Source organism: Sylvia atricapilla, chromosome 3, assembly GCF_009819655.1.
Source record: "Sylvia atricapilla isolate bSylAtr1 chromosome 3, bSylAtr1.pri, whole genome shotgun sequence".
Classification (NCBI taxonomy): domain Eukaryota; kingdom Metazoa; phylum Chordata; class Aves; order Passeriformes; family Sylviidae; genus Sylvia; species Sylvia atricapilla.
Genome location: NC_089142.1, coordinates 49,491,531 through 49,514,936, shown reverse-complemented (window position 1 = coordinate 49,514,936; position 23,406 = coordinate 49,491,531). Strand labels below are relative to the sequence as shown.

The window sequence follows — 23,406 nt, the reverse complement described above, 5'->3', positions numbered from 1 at the left end:
ATATTTCCCAGCCTTGAGGGCAAGCCAGCACAGCCTTGCCTGGTTCAGTGCTGGTGATGGACTGGTCTAGGTTCCGTCCTCAGTGAAAAAAGAAAATCCCCTGCTGCTTCTTCGTTGTTGTTGGTTCTTGTTAATTTTTAAGATGTGCAAGTTACACTAATCAAAAGACTTTTTTTGTTCAGATGTGTTTTATAGCTCTGCTGCCTGTGTATCTAGGACATATGGGGAGAATTGCTGGAGTTCTTGAACCAAATGATTGCGTTAACCCCACCTATTGCATGAATAGTTTATTCACTGATACATGCAGATACAGACACACATTCTTATCTGTACTTGCTAGTTAAAAACCAAGATGATGATCTACTATGTTGTGGTGCAGTTGAAACATCCCTTAGGATGTATCTGGTTATCTTAAAACTTTCATTGAATGCTGCTGGTTTTGCTGCTTTCACAGCCTTCTTGAACTACTTACCTCCCCAGGCTCCCCAGATTGCTGGCTGCCCTGCCCTGAACTTTCCTGTTCAGCTGACTTACTAGCTGGGAACTTGGTGAATTTATGTAGTGACGGACCTTAGACCTTAGGATACACAGAGTGTTTACTAGATAAGCTGTCAAAAGTGAAATCGTATCTGGGCAACCATCAACTTTACAATCCAAAATAACCAGTGTTTGCATTTTAGATGTTTCTGAAATAAAATATTTAAGAACATATAGTGTTTGGAAAGGAGGGATCTGAGATACGGTTTTTGTTCCAGTTTAATTTCTTGTTGTGATATATACTCTATGTTACTTTCCATCAGAAGACTTCTTCAATTATTTTTTTGTCTGTTCTTTGAACTATTTTAAATAAATTCGGAGGGGGGGGGGTTGCATTTTTTAAATATGCTTTCCCCCTCAGTGTATTTACAGCAACAACATGGATATGAAGGCAAAGCTTTCATTAGGAAGATTTGGGGTTTAAGGAGAACAGAAAAACTACTCTGCTCTATAAAATGTATAATAATATCATGACTAATACCGTATTTATTCAGCTACATCCTTAATAATACTTGGTGTATTATTTGTATGATGAAAACAAGGCAGATTGGTGAAGTGGCTTTCAGAGTACCTAGGTATGTTTTTCTTAGGATTTTACAGATAAACAGAATGCTTTTTCTCTTAATATAATATTATTGCATGTTTGCAGGTAATATATGCTTTGAACACTAAAAATGATGAACATGAAGCAGCTATCCAAGCCCTTAAGGATGCTCATGAAGAAGAAATCCAACAAATTCTTGCAGAGACCCGAGAGAAGATCTTGCAGTATAAAAGTAAAGTGGCAGAAGAAATGGATCTCAAGAGAAAGATTCAGGTTTTGGAAGAGTCACTGGAAGATCACAAAAAGATGAAACATCAGGCCTTGACAGAGTTTGAAGCATATAAGGATAGAGTTGAAGATATGCAGCTTTGTGCAGAAGCTCAGCATGTCCAACGTGTAGTGACCATGTCAAGGGAAGTAGAAGAGATCAGAAAGAAGTTCGAGGAAAGGCTACGAAGTTTCATACAGTTGCAAGTACAGTATGAGAAGGACAAGCGTACAGCTCTGGAGGACTTGAAAGCTGCCCACAGGCTTGAAATCCAAGAACTTCTGAAGACTCATCAGAGTCAGAATGCTACTTTAAGTAAGGGGCAAGAGAAACTGGAGGAATTGCATAGACTGGAGCTGGAAGACTTGAACAATAAAGTTGAAGAGTTAAGGCTGGAAAGAAAAAAGCTCATTGAGGACTATGAAGGCAAACTGAGCAAAGCACAGTCCTTCTATGAACATGAACTTGACTCTTTGAAAAGATCTCAGCTTTTTACAGCAGAAAGTCTCCATGCTTGCAAAGAGAAAGAAGTGGAGCTAAGAAAAGAATTTCAGAACCAGGAAAGTATGTTACGGAAGAATCTGGGGAAGCTTAAAACTGAATTGCAAATGGTCCAGGATGAAGCTGCCAGTCTAAGGGAAAAATGCCAAAAACTTCAGGTGGCTCTTGGTACTGCAGAAAACAATGTTCAGGTGAGACTGATGATATGTTGTTCCCAAGACTGAATTTCCTATAGAAGCTATGAGAAGCTATAGAAGCTAAGTCTTTCTGTGTGGCTGTTAGATTTGAGGTTTTTGGAGTGTGTAAACTTAATTTTCGATCACTCATACTTGCTTGTCATCTTCTCCAAGGTTTTTTTTTTTTCCTACTTTAAACGTAATTGTTTAATTAACAATATTTTCACAAATGGCAACTGGAATACTGCACACTCTTCCAGTAGGTTACTGGGTTCTGCTCAGGTATAGTTAATTTTCTCCATAGCAGCTTGTGGGGTGCCATGTTTTTGATTTGTGTTAGAAACAGTGTTGGTAATTCAGGAATGGTTTAGGTATTGCTGAGCTGTGCTTAGAGAGTCAAGGTCTTTTTGGCTTTTCACCCCACTCTTCCAGTGAGGAGGCTGGGGTTGTACGAGGAGCTAGAATGGAGCACAGCCAGGACAGCTCACCCCAAGTGACCACAGGGATATTCCATATCATATGACATAATGCTCAGCATATAAAGCTGGGGGAAGGAGGAAGGAGTGATGGCATTTGCCTTCCCAAGTCACTGTTATGCCTGATGGAGCCCTGCTATCCTGGGGAGAGCTGAACGTCTGCCTGCCCTTGGAAAGTGGTGAATGAATACCTTGTTTTACTTTGCTTATATGTGTGTGGCTTTTGTTTTATCTATCAAACAGTCTTCATCTCAACCCACTCCTTTTTCCACTCCTACCCTTCCAATTCCCTTCCCTGTCCCACTTTGGCAGTAGTGAGCAAGTGGCAGTGTGATACTTAGCTGCTTACCAAGTTAAACGCCAACAGTTTTATTTAGTGTGTTAGGTTGACCCTGGCTGCATGCCAAGTGCTCACCAGAGCTGCTTTATCACCCTTCTTAGCTGAACAGAGGGGAGAGATTGTAATGAAAGGCTTCAGAGTTGAGATAAGAAGAGGGAGAGATCGCTCATCATGGGCTAAACAGACTTGACTTGGGGAAAACAAATTTAATTTATTACTAATCAAATCAACATAGGATAATGAGAAGTAAAACCAATCTTAAAAGAGCACTTTCTCCCCACCCCTTCATCCTTCCAGGGCTTAATTTTTTTCCAAATTGTCTAACCTCTTTCCCTTCATTGATGCAGGGGGATAGTGAAGGTGGCCTGCAGTAGCTTCATCACATGTTAGGACTCTTCTGCAAGGCCCTTCAGGGGGTGGGTTTATGGAAAGCTGCAGTGAAGGTGAAACCAGTTGTATGTTGATGATTCCTGCAGTAATTTTGTTAGATTGGGTTGGAAGGGACAGTAAAGATCATCTAGCTCCAAACCCTCTGCCATGGGCCCGGGTACCTTGCACTAGACCAACTTGCATAGAGTCCCATCCAGCCTTGAACACTTCCAGGGATGGGGGGTCCATGACCTCTGTGTGCAACCTGTTCCAGTGCCTCAGCACCCTCACAAGAAAGAATTTCTTCATAATATCTAATCTAAACTTATGCTCCTTCAACTTAAGGCAACTCCCTCCTGTCAAAAGTCTTTTTCCAGCTTTCTTTTAGGCCTTCTTTAGGTATTGGAAGGCTGCTCAAAGGTCTCCACAAGAACCTTCTCCAGGCTTTCATCCTGTCTTGATAGGAGGAGTGATGCAGCCCTGTGATTGATTTAGTGGCCTCCTCTGTACTTTTTTCGATAGGTCCTTGTCTTTCTTGTATTGAGGCCCCCACACCTGGACACACAGTAGGGCAGGTGGGGTCTAGAAAGAGCAGAGTAGAGGGACAGAATCACCTCCTGTGACCTGTTGGCCATGCTGCTTTTGATGCATCCCAGGACACAATTGGCTTTTTGGGCTGTGAGTGCACATTGCTCAGTCATATTGAGCTTTTTGTCCCAGAGTGCTTTTCCCCAGGGCTAGTCTCCACCCAGCCTGCGCTTCTGCTTGGGATTGTCCTGACCCAGGTGCAGGACCTTGCACTTGGCCTTGTTGAACTCCATGAGGTTTGCACAGTCCCACCTCTCAAGCTTGCCAAAGTCCCTCTGTATCACATCCCTTCCCTCCAGCTGACTGCACCACACAGCTTGATGTAATCTCAGGTGTGCTGAGGGTGCACCCAACAGCACTGCCCATGTTGCTGAGAAACATGCTTAAAAGTGCTGGTCCCAATAGTGACTCCCAGGAATGTTTGGTGTAAGTAATTGCCCAACTCTTATTTTGTGTATCTCCATGGTTAATTTGAGTCAGTAGTAAACACTCAGAGTTGCAATGAAGGACACTAAACTGCTGTGAACACATAATGTATTCTTTTAATGCGAAAAACTCTCAGACACCAGAGACCAGATTTTTCAAGTTGACCCCCAAACTCTGTGGACCATTTTATAGTTTTTTTCATATACTTTTTTGAATATTGTTACATTTCTCTTATGCATTACTGTCATGCCATGTACCCACTCTCTTGTTCTTCAAAAATTATTTTTGAAGCATTACATATAATACACAATGAATATAGCAGTAATATTGCACTATTTCAGCTTTTGTGTGAATAAAACTTGTTTCTTGAAAGGTCTCTTCTGTACCTTTTAACCTAATGCTCATTTAAATTGACATGTTTGTATATGATGCCAACAGGTATTATGTGTTTCCCCTAGGTTCTTCAAAAACAGCTGGATGATGTGAAGGAGGAGGAGATGTCATTGTTAAGCAAACACAAAGAAGTGGAAAGCGAGCTTGCAGCTGCTAGGGAGCGCTTGCAGCAGCAGGCCACTGATCTTGTTCTCAAAGCCAGTATGTATGTCAGTAACTTAATCTGGAAACAAACTTCATCCTTTTATTCTAGCCTTTTCTTTTTCTGTCAGCCTCATGCAGGTTTAGAGTGCCTAAAGACTGTTTAATGCTCTCTGTAGAATTTTCCAACAAGTTTTGGGGTTTTTTTAAACTTTTTTGCTATTGCATGCATTGTACTTAAATTTTCTTTTTTGTGTACTCATTTTTCCAAATGCTGTACTTTTTATGGCATGTACATATCTTCCAGGCCTTGGAACTCCACTTATACAGAAGAATTCTGCTCTGTATCTGTTCTCCACATAGTAACTGAGACATGCTTCCTGTTCTTCCACCTTTTTTCAGTTGTCTTTTCTTTTTGCTGATGCTGTGGTGCTTTGCATTATACCTGCTGTCAAGATTTTCAGCTTATTGAATAATAAGTTCTTTAAAGTTTTCTCTATAGCTGTTTTCTTTGCTCCTTTGTAGTTGCTGGCATGTGGAAAGGCACAACAAATAGCTTTAGACCTGACTGTACACATTCAGGTTTCTTTTGCCTCTTTGGCATTGTCTCCCTGGTGTGCTCAGTAGTAGGCATGCGTCCCAGTACTTGAATTTGGACAACTATACAACAGGTAGGGTCATTGCTGTACTAGACCAGTTATAGCAATTCCTGATTGTTTTCCACACAAATTAGCACAAGCCCAGGAGTAGTCTAGACCATATGTTAGAATAGTATAGTGACCAGCAGGAGCCCAAGACTGCAAGGTTCTATTAGATCAAACAGCTAAAAGGAACAGGCTTGCTGCTGAGAGTATGCAGAATGGGAATCTGACCCTCCAGAAGGTGTTTTGTGAGGCAATCATAGAAAAATTCATGACTGTATGAGAGCCCTGTTCTCATACATTCTAAAGCTGTTGCTGTTTCATTCCTTAGGCAGAAACATGGGAAGGTTTCAGCAGGCCACCCCAAATGGAGTGGAAATAAATACCCAGGCTATTTTTCTGTATTACTGATGGCATGGATTCAGCTAGCCTGTGGTTGAGGCCAGCCCTGGTGTCCTCTGGCACCAAGGGTTTTCACTTCACCAGAAGTCTCAGAGTGTCTGTGCTATTGCCAAGCTCAGTGGTGCTGTCAGCAGTACATCTTTGTTTTACAGTGCATTGCTGTGCAACAAGAACAAGGACCCCTGTTGGTTGCCAGCCTCTTTGGAAATGGTTTCTGACACTGGCCCACTGCCGTCTCCTTGATTTTCAGCTCTCACTGTCAAAAATCCTTCCTCAAAGAAACTGAATTCTTTTACTTAATTTATATAAAAAATGTTTACTCATCGTATTGTAATTTTAGCACACTCTATTGAGTCTCTTTTGGGCATTTAAAATATTCTTCTTCCATTTATGCTGAGATTCCCAACTTGTAAGGAAAGTGCTGCATTTCATACCTTTTTCGTAAAGAATGAGGAATGGGAAACCTGTCTTCTGTGTTGGTATTGATAGGACAAAAGCTCTAGATCAGTGTGTGTATGTGTGTACAATGAAATATGTATGACATACTTATATGAAAAACTGAAAATTCTTGTATTAGTATTCTTTTTGTTAGATTATTGGGTTTGAAAATATCTTTCTTAAATGCCTGAACTTTTGAAATAAGGATTTTTAAAAAATGTTACAGAACCTAAGCATACCAATTGTCCTAAGTCTTCCTTTTCAATTTTCAGTTTTACAAACAAAAATGTTGAAATAAGTTTTAGAATTTTCCAGGGCTTAGTACAATTAGAGGTGTGCATTTTTAATGAAATTACTATTAATTTTAAGGCATCTTTAATTTCCAAATTTCATTATATATCTCGTGGTTCTTCACATTCTGTGTCCACAGGCAACACAGGCTAAAACAGTTTCCTTTTTGGCCCATCTTGCTTTTAACAACAAATGGAAATGAATCATGAAGTTGAATGATTTTGTCATGTGAGGAACAGCATATACCCCACTTTCATAGCTATTCTTTAGTGACTTAAATTTAAAAGCAATGCTCTGTTATAAAACTGAACTGTCATTAAATCTGTCATTTTTGAAGGTTATAATAAAATGAGAAGGGAAACAATAGTCTTTCCTAGAAATTGAGATTACAGAAAATAGAAAATTATAAACAATAACTCTCATGTTTCAGGTGGACCAAACTAGAAGTCTTCTATTCACTCCAAAGCCTCTCCCAAAATAACAGAAATTTCACTGCTTTAGTCAGTTGCCTACAATAATATATACATCAAGAACAGACAGAAATTTCTAAAGTCATAAACATTTGTCAACTGATTATGTGAAGGACAGATGATTATATTGTGTAGTTTAAAATTTTACTTATTTTGGGTTTTTTTCCAAAAATATATATAAAGAAATTAAAATGGAGCCTCCACCTACAAGGATTTAGATCATACTTTACTACAGAGAGAGTTTTGTTTTATCTTTTAGTCATATCCCTTTAGGAAAATAAAGTGTCATTCCATACATTTTGCAGGAGATAAAGCCATGTATCTAATGTACCAGCTAAATTATGAGTTTGATAAAACAATTACACGTTTGTCTTTAGACATAAGTGTTCTGCTTTCTGTTGTCTACCTTATTCTAGGATAGAAATATAGAGGTTTAGGTGGGATCAGTTCTTCAGTGTTCTTGGAATTGCCTACTTCTGCTTTCCTCTGGGAGTAAACATGCAATTTTCAACGAGGGAACTTGAAACAAAAGGAGCCCCAGCACCAAGTACTCTACTGTTGTTGGGCGTTTTACAGTAAAACTAAACAAGTGAGAAGTGGAGAGGAAGATAAGTATTGCAGTGAGGACAAGGGGCGTCCATATGCCAGCTTCCACTAGATTTGTACTATCACTAGAATGTGAATGTGCACTTCAATTGCATGAAACCAATGCTATGAGGTTTTAAAGAGCTGTTTTGTTTTTAGGTCACATTGGAATGCTCCAAGCTACTCAAATGACTCAAGAAGTTACAATCAGAGACTTGGAATCAGAAAAGACTAGATTAAAGGAAAAATTGTCCCAGCTGGAAGAGGAAAGAAATTTATTACAAAGTAAAACACAGAGTCTGGATGAGCGACAAAGGCAGCAAATTCTGGCACTGGAGAAGGTTAAACAGCTTATTTGCTTTAGTTAAATAAAACAAAACCAAACCCCTAGGATTCTCAGAAGAAAATATTATGCATTAATTTTTGTTTGATATGACCAGACTAGGACCAGTATGTTTCAAGCATATCTCATGTAGCAACAAAGAATGACTAATGTAGAGTGTAAAGTGAGATTAGAGGCAAGTCAGATGAAATGTTCAGACTCCTTTAGACAATCTTTTAACAATTTCATTTGATGTATGACCTTGTGTATATATGCCTAGTATCTAAATTTTCTGAGGAAGGACAAATGCAAAATTATTAAAGAACAGTTTAAAAAGCCATGTGCTGAAAATGCATTGAACAAGTTTGAAAGTACTGAACAGAAATTCTCTTTGGGCTTGATACCAGATTGTTGTTTTCCCAGATAAAATAGAGGGAAAAATAGGTTTTAATAAGTATGTGTTGTTTTGCATTGATCTTTTAAAATTACCTTTTTGGTTACTGAATCATGAGTCAGTACTTGGTGTTTGCTCCATTTATTTTATATGGAAGTTAATTTTTTTGCAGATTTATGTGATCAGTAATGTTTTTGTATTTTTTTTATTCCTACTGTTCAGATTTTTTTTACTGTTGAATAGATTTCTTTTCCTGTACTTTATAGAAAGTAAATGAAGCAAGGGAAACACAACGTGAATATTATGAGAAAGAGCTGGTAAAACTACAAGCAAGATTGGAAGGAGAGGCTGCACAGTTAAAGGAGGCTCATTCCAAGACCTTGGAAGAATTGGCATGGAAACACCATACTGCAATTGAGGCTGCACACAGTAATGCTAACAAGGATAAGAAGAAACTGCAGATGGTATGTTCTTATTTTCTTAGTAATCAAATGAAAAGCAACTGTTACAGTTTGCATCTTATACTACATGGTTTTGTTTTTTGGCAAATTGAATTTGGAATTACCTGCAGGTCTCTTAGCTTAAGAAACTGCTTAGCCTTTAGAAAAAAAACAAATATCTTGGGAAAAAATTAAGCACTTGTGCTTTCATTTGTCTGCATACAGAAGAGAAATTCTCCATTTATACAATGTATTTTCAAGTATATAATATTTTTGTTTTCCTGGGATTTGTGACCCATATTAAGAAGGGTTGGTATATCAAGATCAGTTATTCTGAAGGAGATGAAAGATTATATTATTATAACATTTATTTTAAATTTTCATTGACAGTCCAGAAATACAGAAAGATATTTTATTAGGACTTGGCTATGTGTGTACTCAGAAGATGACAACAGCTGTTCTGAGCTTGCATTATAATTTTAATGTACTGCACGGCAACTCACTTTCCAGCAACTATACATTTACCTTTGACAGGAATCCTGCAACTGAAAGGCTTTTTTTTTTTTTTCTTGTTTCACAAATCTGGCCTTTTCTTTCTCAGGATGAGACACACATTTTTGAATTATTATTTCCTAATCTGATTGTATGTGTGTTATACATAAATTTTGCCTTACACTGGAAATACAGGATTAAGTGTTTATTTCATGGCTTTGGTGTATTTCTTTTGATGTATTTACAGGAAGCATACCAAGGAACATGATTGTAGTTAGTGATGTGCATGTCAGACAGATTTGGTTTGTTTTTGTAAAATTTTCTACCTGTATGTTTCTTCTTAGTTCAATTTTTAACATATCTAAAATATTTTTTGTAATCCAGTAATTGAAGTAGTTCTCAGAGACATAAATGTATCTGATCTTTCAGGTTTACTTTCTTTAAAACTTCAAACATGCCTGTTATTAAGACAGTGTCTCTTGGGGTTTCTGGGTATACTTGTCTTTTATTTCAGTAAGATGTGAGGTTATTTTTCTATTCTATTCTATTCTATTCTATTCTATTCTATTCTATTCTATTCTATTCTATTCTATTCTATTCTATTCTATTCTTTGTTACTAAAATAATGTGGAGGAGAAAACAAAAGGACATCACAAACTTTTTCTCTTAAATCATTAATCTAGTTTGAACAGAGAACACCTCTCTCTAAGCATGAGAAATATGAAATAATTTTAACAAGGAAAACATAGCTATGAAGTGATACTAGGATCAAGATGTGACTCTTAATCAGATTTCACTGGTCTTTAATCTAATCAGATTTCACTGTCTCCTCTGTCAAACCTCACTAAGCACTGATCCAGTGGTGATCCAGTAATCCAAGGCAGAAAACAGCCAAGCTTAAATGTGGAGGAGAATGGAATTTTGTAAAAGGAAGTACGGTAGCAGGAGCCTTGGAGTAGAGGACATGAGGATTCATTGGGACTGGAAGCCTGAGAAATGCATCTGGCGAACAGAAGAGAATTCAGCAGAATTAGAGTAGGACTCAAAAAATAGCTCAAATATTTCTTTTTGCTTCAGTATTTCCATCTATAAAATGAGCTGTAAAAATGGCATCAGGAGGATTATGAAAATAGAGTTGCTAATAATTTTGCAGTACTGCACAGCTGTACTGACAAGTATCATCAGAAAAATAATTACTCTGTTATCAGAATAGGGTCTAAATAGCACCAGTGGAATTTTGCAGACAGCAGATTTCAGCATGAACAAGACAAATTGATCAAGTTTCCCTGAGCAAGGAGCATTTATCCCACGTGTTCACTCATATGGACCAGTGAAGAAGGCAGGCATTTGTTATGTTGTTTAGTAATGCGTTAGTGACAGTGTAACCCTCTGTTTGTCACTCTGTCCAACTTCAACATGAATGAAGGGATTGCGCAAGGAGCGTACACAGAAAATATTTATTGCCTACCACATACCCTAAAGCAGTGCTAGAACCAACAAGCTGCTTAATGTGCTTACCACCCCCTGCAAAACACTTGAGGCACCTTGGAGTTTGGATGTGGAAAGCTTGGCCTGTGTTGCTTCTTGGAGTTGGCTCGGTGGCACTATATTGCTGTCTTACACCAGGAAACATTGGGTATCCTTAGACTTTATATCTTTTAATGACTGTTTTTCCTCTTTAATACTTTAATTCTTTCTCACTCTTTCCCCAGTTTTACCAATACTTTCAGTTGCACTTTTTGTTTCAGGCTGTCTCTGGTCTATGTATTTTCATGGCTGTTTCTGAGATAATACTGATTTTTCAGAAACCTGAGTCTGGGTCTACATAGAGGCACTGAATCGATGCTGAGCCTTGCATTTCAACTCCTAGGAAGGAGTTAATGAAAGAGCCTCTAGCTCCATAGAAAACCTTGAAGCCTTGTATGGCATGACTCTGGAGCACCTTGCTTGACAACCATAATTTTCTTCACTGAAACTTGGCAGTATTATGAGTTTAATAGTATATTTCACTCAAATATGTAATGAAATTCTCAATTTTAATGTGTTTCCTTAAAATATTTTTTGAATGAAATTGTTCTTCTGAAAATGTATTCTGAATATTAATAAAGCTAAAGTATAAATTTATTGTTTTCCTTAAAAATATAAAAATTTCTAATGTTTATGTATACATATATATACACACACACAATATAGGCTCATGTAAGATAAATATAATTAATCCAGAAGTTATTTTGAGAATTTGGCTATTACACCATAAAAGTTGAATGAAAACAGGGGTGTTAATTGATTCTTTCCAGTTAGTTAAACTTGAGAACTAATTGTTGATCTCTTTTGGTTCTATATAAATTTTATAGATATATCTTGTGGGGCTGTTTTTGTTTTTTATTTATTGTAACATTGTGAAGAACTTCACAGAGCTCAATCTGTATTTTAAGATTTACTCTTTCCTTTAGGGATTATTTGTAGGAAATAGGTAGGTAAAGGCAGATTTATCAGTGTAATTTTATAAAAAAGAAAAATTCTTCTTTCAAATCAGACTGAAAAACTGTGAAAGTAGATACAATTTTAAAGCTTTTGATAATTGAAAGGAAAGTCCTGTTTATTTTGTGATTAATCAAGGATGTTAAATTATAAAATTAACTGAAATATTAAGATATCTGTTGTAAAAGAAAATTAATATTCATACTTTAACAGTTTAAGGAAAGGGTTGAGATCACAAGTATTCATTTATGCCAGTTAGAATCATTTCCATGTGGTAGATGTGTACTTCGCAATGACTGTATGGCAGGTATTTAATATTTCTTCCATCCTTCTTGTTTCTGAAGGAGTTGGAGCAGCAGTTTGAGAAGGAGAAACTGCATTTGGAGGATGATAAGAATCAGCTCCGACAGCAGCTGGAAAACGTGAAAGAAGAGCTGACAACAAAGCTGACTTCTGCCAATCAGGAGGCAAGGACTTACTTGCTTATTTCAGTTACTACATTTTACCAATAGTCATCTTTGACTCCAGGGCAGGTCTTAGGACTATGCTGTTGAGTGTTTAATGCCTTACTTCTGTTCTGAGTGAAGTACTCTTAAAATATGGCAAGTTAGTTCACTGCTTCTGAGCAATGGTTTTGTTGTCCTTTACAAAATTAACAAAGCAAGAGAGGTGTAAACAGTTATAAACAGCTCTTTATTTTTAATTATTTTTATCTTCTTATTAGGTGCACAGAGCTCTACAAAAAATCTGTCAGGACAGAGGGAAATTTAACTGCATGTAAACCCATATTTGGTTATGGTTAACATATGATAAATTCCATTCAGTTTCCTGACTTGCAAATCATCTTCATGTATTTTCGTCAAAAGATGATATAAAATACTTTTAGTAAGACCCAAATTATTTGCTGTGTCTTGATATATGCAGTCGATATTAAATGTATCATATCTCAAGACAGTTTAACTGTTTTAGTTGGAAATCACCACCTTTTCATAATACAGTGTTTTGAAACTGGAAGACTTTCTACTGGTATCAAAACCATCAAACCATTTTTCTCTGGAACTTTTTGCCTTCTTTCAAGAAGATACTTCAAAAACAATCAGCTTTATTGTTCAGCATGCCCTGTGCATGATTTCAGTGTGTGCTTTAAGAGATACTTAAACATGACTTGAAGTATTATTGTGTAGCAACATTTTTCATTACTGCTTTCTATACTGTACAACATCTGGAGAGAGCAAGTGTCTCATTCTAGTGACTTGCAAATTGCACAAATGATAAGCTAGCTTAAGAAAAAAATCTGCCTGTTTTTAATATACTAAATGGGGAAGTTAGCCCTTCCAAAAATATAGATGAGCTTATTAAAGTATAGATTTGTTAATATATTATATATTACTGTATTAATAATGAATTGAATGCGTTACTCTATTAATAACATTATAATTTGTTTTGTTATTACATATTAAGGTATATATTCTGAAGATACATATTAACATATTCTTTCAGAGTAAGGCATGCCAGACAGGTGGTTATGCCAGAGTTTATGCACTAGCAGAGTAACTGGACCTCCCACCTTTAGAGTTCAGCAGCTCTGCTGATCAGTCACTTGTGAGTAGCTGTTTAAACGGGAGGGTTCTTCCTCCTGAGGGCTGCCAGTATCTTTGTTTCAGAGCTTAGACAAGGTGCAAGTTTAAGCTGGAACTGCTCTTTTTGTTTTAAAGATGTTCTTACCTGCATTCAAATTGATGAAAATGTGATGTATTTGTTATGTATCTTAACAAAATCATACACAGCTGTATTTTTCTGTTCAAAATTACAGGAAGTTTATTTATTTCTTTTTAGCTTTAACTTCTCTGTTTTATGCTCTAATTTTCATTGTTACTGGATTAGATCTGAGTAGAGCACTATTGTCATTCTATTGCCATCTAACACTGTGGGCTTAAATTTAGCTGTTTTCTATCAATTTCTCTTGGGTTCATGAGCAATACACTTTCTCCTTCCTTGAAGGAAATAACTTCAAATGTTTTAAAAATGAGTTTCTGTTATCCAAGTGCTATCAAACTCAGGCTTGGAAAATTCGTCAGCGTGCTGAGTTAACCAGACAGAAGCAAAGCTAAGGAGCAGAAGACTAAAATAGGGAACTAGGTCCAGCTGCTGTCCAATATTTGAGTTTATATACAATCCTTTGCCAGGATAAATGTAATGCCATATATTTTGCATAGTGAAAGAATGAGAGAAAACATAGAGGCAATAAATTTGGATTGGTCAGTAAATCCACTCCATGTAATATGGGTGAGATATGTTTTATTTCATTACTATATTTGTCTTGAGCACATGAAAGAAGTGCTTCAGTTGCAACCACAGCTTGGCCTTAGATCTCTATTGACAAGTAACAACAGTTTCTAAATGCCTTGGCTGACCTAGAAAAAGCTTCGCTGTGATGTGTCTGACACATCATTAGCTTAGCTCTTACGTTGCTACTCTTGCTTACTTTTTTTTTTTGGTTTGCTTTAAGTTACAGAAGTCATTTAACAGTGGGCTTTTATTCATTACTTTCTGTGGATGCTAGCTCAGTTCTGTCTTCCCTGCTGAGAAAGCTGCTTTTGAACCCATGCCATCTTCTTTTCTTTTTGACAGACTTCCTGGTGGCAATTGCCTTAGCTAAAGGATGAGGGAAGATTGAAGCCTCATTAGGCTTGCTTCAAGTACTAAGCTATTTAAGAGCAGTGTAATCTTAAGTACTTGCCAGAGATTTTTTTGCGAGTTCAGGTTAAGTCAAGATAGTGGCTTTCTCACATGTGTCTCAGTATGAGACCGGCTGTTCACTCTGTAGATTTGTTTCCTTTCACTGTAGAACACCCAAGGCCTTTCAGGATATTGGTACATTTGTATCAGCTCGGCACAGGCATCTAAGGACTTGCTGTCTCCGTGCAAAGGATTTCTGATGATGTTATTAAAGATCATTTTAAACAGCCTTCATCACTGCTTTGTCAACAGCAGAATGTATCTTAAGCCCTATGAGTGGCATTCCTGCCTGCTCCCATATCCTTTTTATCTACAGGACTGCTGTTCATGTGATGCAAGTGGTTTGCTGCTATCAGATACATAGATAGGGCACTACCAGGATGCCAATGCAGTCTGAGGACAGTTTTTCTTGTAGGGATTCTCCTTCAGGTAGCAGTGCTTTGTAGGGAATTACTGGTCGTTTGAATATAACTCAAAGAAGTGCAGAGACAAGTGCTCAAGTTTACGTGAGTTTTTCACTGAGATCTCTCATGCCAAAGAAATTTTGGATTCCTTTTTGAGAGGAAAGGAGTTCCTCTTTTTAAACATTTGACAGGTTGTTTGACAGAGGGAGAGAGTTCTGGGAGATGGGGATGGTGTCTCTGTGTGTATTATAAACAGTATTTGTATGTAATTATTGTAACAAACAGGAAGAGTGGTTATAATTCTTACGTGTCCATGCCTGTAAACCAAAGGCTGGTCTTTTCTTGTGACACTTGTTCCATTGTGAATGAATTTATCTCAATATACAAAGGCAATAGCATAGACTATTGCTTCAGCAAAAAACATGCTACCAATTAGCTGCTGTTCTTTGTTCCTCCTTGCCTCCTATTTTTCTGTTTTTCCAACCTACATACTTAAAAAGCTTTTTCTTTCCTGTACCTGGTGAATAGTGTTCAGTCTCTTCTATTTTTATTTGAAGCAAAGAAGTGTAGTATTATCATTTTGCAGATGGGAAGCTGAAGCACAAACAGGCAGAAAAAAAGGAAAATTGTTATGTAGCAGTTAGGGAAAGTATTACATTATATTCTATAGTTGCTAGGTTGAGTTGGACAGGTAGCAATCTAAAAACAGAGAAACTTATGCCCTAGCACAAGTTAATTTATATATTCCATTTGAGTTTGTGTGTTTTGAAGTATTGCTCATGAATTTGCTTTAACCATGCTTTCTCACAGTAAACTTAGAGGCAATTTTAGATTTTTTATATCGCCCCTTTGATTGCAATGTGCATCAAACACACATAGGATATAATTTTTTTACTTATAAAAAATCCTTTAATTGAGCCTTTCCATTTATAACGTTACAGGAACTTGTTCTTACATACAGAAGCATAAAGTTATATTAAAGGAGAACAGGTAGTGCTACTAAAAATTTGCCTAGGTCAGAGTTAGGAAACACTGAAAAGCACCAGGATGGCTTAATTATGGAAATTACAAGGTTTTTTTATAATGTCACAGGTGTGTCGTCTACAAGACCTAGTACGAAAAAGTGAGCAAGGCCTCGGGACTGCAGAAGGACACATCTCCAGTCTTCAAGAAGCTCAGGAAATACTCCAGAAAGAACTGGAATTAACTAGAGCAAGACTGCGAGAGACCACAGATTCACTGTATAGTGTTGAGGTAACCATGCTGTTGAAGAATAAATTATGCAAAGCACAGTCATGGCTTTTGGTCCTATTTTTAAAATGACTAGATGTGCTATGGGATACACATGATAGAAGGAGCCTCTTATGGCTTCATTGAAGGACAGATTTCTATTTTGAGCAGAAAATTTTTAAGAATTGAAACTAGGATAGGTTGTTTTGGGGGTTGGTTTTTTTAAATTTTTATTTTATTGGTTGGTTGTTTTAGGATGTATTTTGTGTTTTCAGAACATTTTTAGTATTTAACAGGTAGTGCTGCAGGCATATATTTGTGTAGTTAATGTAAATTGTACCTGCCAAAATATGTCCATACAAAATATGTTAGGAGCTTTAATAGAATTTCATGAAAGGATATGAGTTAACATTTGCAATTCCAGACAGCTCATGTCATGTTTCAAAACAAGGTCCAGAGCTTACTAGCTCTGGAATTCACAGAAATCTTTCTGATGATTTTTTGAATACATATATACCACGATTTCCTTGGATAATGGCCAGAGTCTTCATTTCAGACTTGAATTTGGGATTTGAGTAAACACTTGAGAATATTTTTTCAGATATATGCTAGGATATCTTTAAACATAGCAGACTGTCACCTAGAAAATGTGACCACTTTATACCATTAAGCAATTAATTTGCCTGGGCACAAGTATATTGTCATTTTAATTGGCTTAGATGGAAATAGAACTTTGAGTTAGTCTGTCAATAGCTCATTGACTGCAGTACTGGGTAAACATTTCCTTTTTGTTTCCTCAGTAAAGAATGTACATTTACAAGGTCACACAAGTATTTGATGTAGAGCAGCAAATATTATAAATTGTTTTTCACTGAGCATGTTTTCATATTTTCTTAACAAAACCAGCCTGAAACAGGTTATTGGTATATTTTTTTATTTCTTTCAGCTACAGTCATTGGAAGTGCACAGTATTATAGTTTATAACTTTCTCAGTATTTTTGTAATGTCTCTAGATGTTCGTATGAACTAGTTTTGCGCTCTTCGCCTATTAAAACATTTAAATATTCATATAGTAGGTTACAGGCAGTAACATTTATCTTAACAGATTTTAAAATCTATCAAAATGCTGCAGAAAAGGTCTCATTTTAAAAAGTATTATTTCAGTTTAGGGGGTTATGTTTGCTTCTCATGAACGAAGCAAGCACTGCTGAACAATGTTTATGTAAGTAGGATTTCTAGGTGGTACTTAATAGTATTCTAGTATGGTAAAATTTCAGCAGAAATTGATGGGAATTTTAAAGGTGGTGTTCTCTGTGTTCAGACTGTAAAACATTGTTTCTAGCAGGCTTATCCCATCTAGAAACAGAAATGAACTTTGAACTATGTATTACATACAGATAGCTCAGACTTTGAAATTCGTATACTGGATATTTGATGCTTAAAAAATTTTAAAAGTAAAATTCAGAGCATTCTTGACAAAGTACCTAAGCCACCTGCTCTAATTCTAAAATAAGTCCTTCAGTGAATGGGACTTGTGACCTTTTGAGGTTCTTTGCAGCATAAATTATTTCATTATTCAACGTAATGGTATTTGAAAAAATTGCAGAATGACTTACTGGAAAATTGCTTTTTCTAGGAATACAAACTTCTGTTTCACAAGTAAGAAATACCAGGCGACGTGTAAGCATTAATTGGGCATAATTAGGAATTTCACACTGAGGAAGGTGTAGTTCAAATTTATGAGCCAATTGTAATTGATATTTTTATTATAAGTACACTCATTTAATGTTTGAAATACACTTTTGCTGCTGATCAGTCTCTATTGTAAAGTTTGTATTTGCAGGGAGAACTAGATCAGGAGAGACAACAGCATGAGGCAATGATTGCTGCCATGAGAGAGGAGGAAAAGTTCAAAGTTGACAGAATGGCACGTGACTTGGAAATAAAATGGACAGAAAATCTTCGGCAAGTATTATTTTTTTTCTTTTATTCTTTAATAAAACATGAACTATGTATTATATGCAAATGTGCTATCAAATGAAATGTAAAGCGAAGGTGTCTGTTATTTAAGATTTCTCAGTTGTTGCTGAGATCGTAATTCTTTCCTACTTCTTTCGCAAGGTCCCACTGCATTTTAGTTATTTGACCTTTGTTTGTAGACAGGAATGTAATAAGCTTCGTGAAGAGCTGAGGCTGCAGCATGAAGAGGACAAGAAGGCAGCCATGACTCAGCTATTGCAGCTGAAAGAACGTGAAAAAAATGCAGCAAGGGATGGATGGCAAAAAAAGGTTGAAGATCTTTTAGACCAGGTAACTATGGTGTCTTCGAGAATTGGAAAGCCATTGCAGTTTAATTGTTGGTAGCTTATTACCAACTAAGCAAATAAATCAGTTCTGATATCTGGCTTTGAAATGAACTTTGGGGCTTTTGAACCTAATCATGATCAAATACTTTAAACAATATGTGGATGTAAGTTTAATTATATGAATGTTGTTCTTTACATTAAATGTGAATAAAACCTTTCACAGTTTGAGGAGGGAAGGGAGAGGATGTTGACAGTCTCACTTCTTCACTACAAGATTGTTTTGATTTTGTCTGCTCACCTGTTGTGCTGTTAAATATCTGCCAATGCTAATTGTTTGGACTTAGAGGTATCCCCTGTCTTTACAAAAGTAATAATCCCATATGTGTACAAGATTAACACTTACAAGTCTCTGAGAAGTCAAAATGTCCCTCAGTTTCTATGAGACATTTATTACAGCTGTGTCTTAAGTTACTTTGGATATTGTTTTGAGATAATTCTGTGTAAATACTAAGTTTTTTTTAATGGTAATTTATAATCTCAGTTATGTTAGATAATTCAAAGAAAATACTTGCTTAGTACTTTTTCCAAACCATAAATGCTGTAGAACTGGTTTTATTGATTCCAATTTGAAGAAATAGCTGATAATGAACAAACACACTTTAAAGTAAGAGCAACAGATTTTGGAATTCATTAAATGACTGTGATTCCAGGGTGTTATTGTGGGATGGCTTTTAATTTGCTGGCTAATTTGGGACGGCTAATAACTGAACATGCATTTGATTATACAGCCTCTCACAGGAGCACGTCAGAATATATTTTGCTGACAGGGAAATTTAAGCTTGTGAAATCTTGTGGTTTAGGCTCATAAAAGTTAGGAGGTTTTCAAAGTTCTTGGTCTGTTGCTTTTTACAGCATGAACATAATAAGGATTGGACTAATTTGATTTTAAGTTTCACATTACCCAAGTTGCATTTACTTTCTTTACTTCTACCTGTAAATAGCGTTTTGTCTTGAAAGGGATATATTAAACTTTCCATAGTTTTAACATACTTTTATCTCTGCCTTTCAAAAATAACATGTTAAATCTAACCTACAGTTTCTGAATGGAAAATTACTGTGTTGCAAATTAACTTTTTTTTTCCCTACCTATGCAAGAAATTTTAGAATCAGAAAGCTAACTGTAATAAGGAGAATTTACTAGGGAATTTTCAGACATAGGAAAAGGTCTCCATGTGTGAAATGGTTGTATTTTTCTTTTTTTCTTCATATCTTTTATTGTATCAGAATTGTATGCAGAGATCATTAGTGTGTGAGTATTATTTTTTTTAAATTTAGCTGTGACTTTTCCATACAACTGTTTGAATCAGATAGGTATTTAATAAAGATTGAAAAGATAGTGTTGGTAGTAGAGAATTAAGCTTTCCCTCTGTAAGAATCTCTGTTTTATCCATTACAGATGGAAAAGAGAGAATTATAGACCATAGTGTAAAAGATAGGTAACTTAACTCTTGTAGAAATGGATTTCTAGTAAGTTCCTCCTGACTGCATGTCATGGTTTGACATTCATTAAATTTTGTTTATCAGCTGGGAGATAGGATTTTTGGGAGAAAAAGGCAAAACAGGCATAACTTAAAAGTAAGAACAGATAGATTGTATTAATACACACTAAAAAAAAAAAAAAAGGAAAAGACAAAATATGAGACTTGCTGAGACATTCAAACACCTCCCCCCTCCCCCCCCCCAATTGTTTACTTTTTCACACACTACAAAGAGAAAACTATGATTTTCAGTCAGTTTTCACTATTTAAACACAATTCTACATCACTTTGGGAGAGGAGCCTCTCTAGGGTTATGGGGAACACGCCACAAGAAAAAAAAACGAGTGGCTTTCAGAGATCTGCAATCGCCTGGAATTTTGCAGATTCTGTGCAGTCTCACTCATATAACAGCTTTTCACGCTGTTCATGGGCTTCCGCGTGTTTGGGGTATCATTTTAAGAGTGCTTTTCTAGTACAAAACAGGGATTCTTTCCCATTTCTAAATTCACTTCTCTCTCAAAAGAAATAGAAACCTCCTTATTCTTTTCCAGGAGTCGGGGATAAATTCTAATAAAACTCTTAATTAAAACCCATGTATATCAATACACACAACCCTTTGGCTAGAACTTGCATTCCCCCAAGCAACATTAGGATATTACAAAAACAATCCATTTCCTCCATAATTCACATCAAGAGAAGTCCGGTCAGAAATGTCCACTTCCTCTATCCTATCTTCAAAATAGTCTTTCTCAGTTCTTTTACTGACTTTTTCTCAATGCTCTCTCTCTTTCTCTCTCCATTTCAAATGTCTTCCACGGAGGAGGGAAAAGAATTAAAGTCTTTGCTTAGAGTTTTTCTTCTTCAGCAGGCTCAAGGCCACAGATGATAGTAAGGAGAAAGGAAGAGAAAACGCAGGCTTAAGAACATTGATAGATGAAATCTTCTCCACCTCTGGTCAGACATCAAGCAATTTAAACTCAGATCAGCTTCCTGGGGCTCCGGAGAAAAAGTTCTTAAAAGTCTCTCCTCTTTCGGACCAGCGGCTCTGGCAGCTAAAGCCCAGAGCACGGCCACCGTGGTGCTGGCGCAGGGCCAGACTCTGGTCTGCAGTCCTCCTCCTCCTCTCCCCATCGGAGGAGCCGGGACAGGACAGAGGGGACACGGCCAGCCTCACCCACTGTCCCACAGGCAGGGCCCCCCCGAGGCTCAGCTGGCCTGGCCCCAGGGGGACCAGCCCGACCCCGTCCACGAGGTGATGTTACCTTCTCCATGACCGGCAAAGGAAAGAGCCTGAGTCACCTGAAAAGTTCGGATTTAAGGCTGTGTTTCCAGAGACATAGAAACACTCCCATTCGTCAGCCAATCTGTCAATCACAACCATTTTAAACCACCACACTGCAGTATGCAAAAAGTAATCTCTCAGAGTTGTAGTGACCTGGATGACAAAATCACAGACTTGCTTATGCTGGAAGAGACCTCAGGAGGCTGCTCAAATCAGTCAGCACTGAAATAGAACCAGATTGCTTAGGGCTCTGTCCAGTCAGCTCTTGAATAACCTCTAAGGATGAAGATTCCACAGCGTCTCTGAATAATCTCATTTGTTGCTAAATTATCCTCACAGTGAGCTTTATATTTAGACAGAACCTTCTCTGTTTCAGTTGATGGTAGCCTCTCATTGTTCTGCTGTACACCATTGTAACAAGACTGACTCCACTTTCTCTGTAACCACCTCATAGGTACTGGAAAAGTTTTAAGTCCCACAAAGCCATTTCTACTTTAGCCTGAGCAAAGAGAGTTACCTCAAAAGGATATCTGTTCCAATCCCAGCCTTCTTGGTGGTAGCCCTCCACTGAATATGATCAAGTTTATCACCATGTGTCTTGTACCGAAGCTAAATGAGCTGGAGGAGGAGACAGAATATGCCCTTCCAGGTGATGTGCAGTAAGTGCCAAGTCTAAGGCATCAATCCCTTTTCTCAAACTACTGATTGCTGCTGCAGTCCAGAGCTCTGCTGGCACTCAGTGCTGCCACACCATGCTGCTGGTTCATGTTTAGCCTTTTGTCAAGGAGGTTGTGCAGGGCAGGTCTGTAGTCCAGTGTGGACCAGTGTATGTATGGGTTTGGTCTTTCCTGTGTCAAGGACTTTGCGTTTGTCTTTGCTGAATTTTGTGTGTTGCTGCCAGCCCATACTTACAACCTAGACAGATCCCTCTGGATGGCAGCCCTGTCTTTCAATGTGTGGTGTCCATTCCAGTGTGTTGCCCTCCACCTTTTATTCTTCCCAGCTTGGTGTCACCCACAAACTCCTTAAGGATGCTCCTCTGTCTCCTCCTCCAGAGCTGATAAGGTACTGAAATGAACAGGTCCTGGAACGCCTTAGAATTCTACCCTGAACTAGAACTGCCTGAAATATTGCAGTAAGGCTGTGAAATTGGGGAATTTGTTACACCATGGTTTTAATTTGTGGTAAGATGTATTTAAAACCCATTTGAAAGGCGTGAAGCCTATATAAAATTAGGAAGAGAGGGAATCTGGCTTCTCTTTCTGCAGTTCAGATTTTTACACCTGAAATAGTGGTCTGCTCTATACCAGTAGTATTATACAATAATTTAGCAAAACAATACAAGATTAGGGTCTCTGCTAAATAATTTGTAAATCCTGGTTTGACAACAAATGTGGACATAATGATGTGTGTTATTTATGTTGAGAAAGCATCTAGAGGTTCACCACTTAGTTGTATAATTTCAGTTCATGAAGGTTGAATTCAGAAATTTAATGCTCATCAATGGAGGTGCAGTTTTCTAACATATATTGATGCATCTCTGATTTGATTTAAAAAAAAGCTACAAGGAAGTGTATTGCCTAACTTGAAGTATAGGAATGGTTATGTAATCATACAGGGCTGAAGGGCTGAAAAAACAGGTTTAAATATAGTTACCTGAACTGTAGAAAAATACAACATAGAGTATGCCCACCTGGGAATGCTGCTGGCTGGTCAGAAAACTGAGTGAACTGACACAGATATAAATGTTAATTAAAGAAACCCAAACCAAACAGTTCAAATATAGAAAAATTATGCCCATAAAGTGTACTAAGATGATTTGAGTTTTTCAGATTATGTTATTCTGATCTATGAATTTCTGCCTCTTCTATTTGTTGCACATTTGGTAGGTGGAATCTAGCTCTTGCATAAAGCTAGGTAATAGTTTTGATTTCATATCAGTAGTGCTCAGTGATCCATCACAGAATGTATGTTGGATTATTGTTATCGTAACAGTATAGCTTTGTTAGGAATAAAATAATTTTCTTGAGATAAAATGCTACTCAGCTGATGAAGTGCTTAAACACTTTCTTGCTGGTTGCAAAGGACCATCAACACTTAAATGTGGTTGGTGGTTTAACTAGATCATTGTCTACAGACCAAATGTGTAGTTTTTGTCTCTGATATGAGAAATTATTCTAGAAGATGAAAAA

The 23,406-nt window shown here is 37.1% G+C and overlaps 1 protein-coding gene across 1 annotated transcript in view; it reads left to right on the top strand.

Annotated features, from left to right (window-relative positions):
* The window catches only part of FAM184A (family with sequence similarity 184 member A), a 75,053-nt gene that overhangs the window by 25,009 nt on the left and 26,638 nt on the right, over nucleotides 1-23,406 (top strand). Inside the window, exons 2-9 of the mRNA XM_066315311.1 lie at nucleotides 1,187-2,041; nucleotides 4,684-4,819; nucleotides 7,746-7,927; nucleotides 8,569-8,766; nucleotides 12,060-12,182; nucleotides 15,951-16,112; nucleotides 17,932-18,057; nucleotides 18,252-18,398. Coding sequence (XP_066171408.1) covers nucleotides 1,187-2,041; nucleotides 4,684-4,819; nucleotides 7,746-7,927; nucleotides 8,569-8,766; nucleotides 12,060-12,182; nucleotides 15,951-16,112; nucleotides 17,932-18,057; nucleotides 18,252-18,398 — 1,929 coding nt within the window. The remainder of the gene's footprint in view (nucleotides 1-1,186; nucleotides 2,042-4,683; nucleotides 4,820-7,745; nucleotides 7,928-8,568; nucleotides 8,767-12,059; nucleotides 12,183-15,950; nucleotides 16,113-17,931; nucleotides 18,058-18,251; nucleotides 18,399-23,406) is intronic.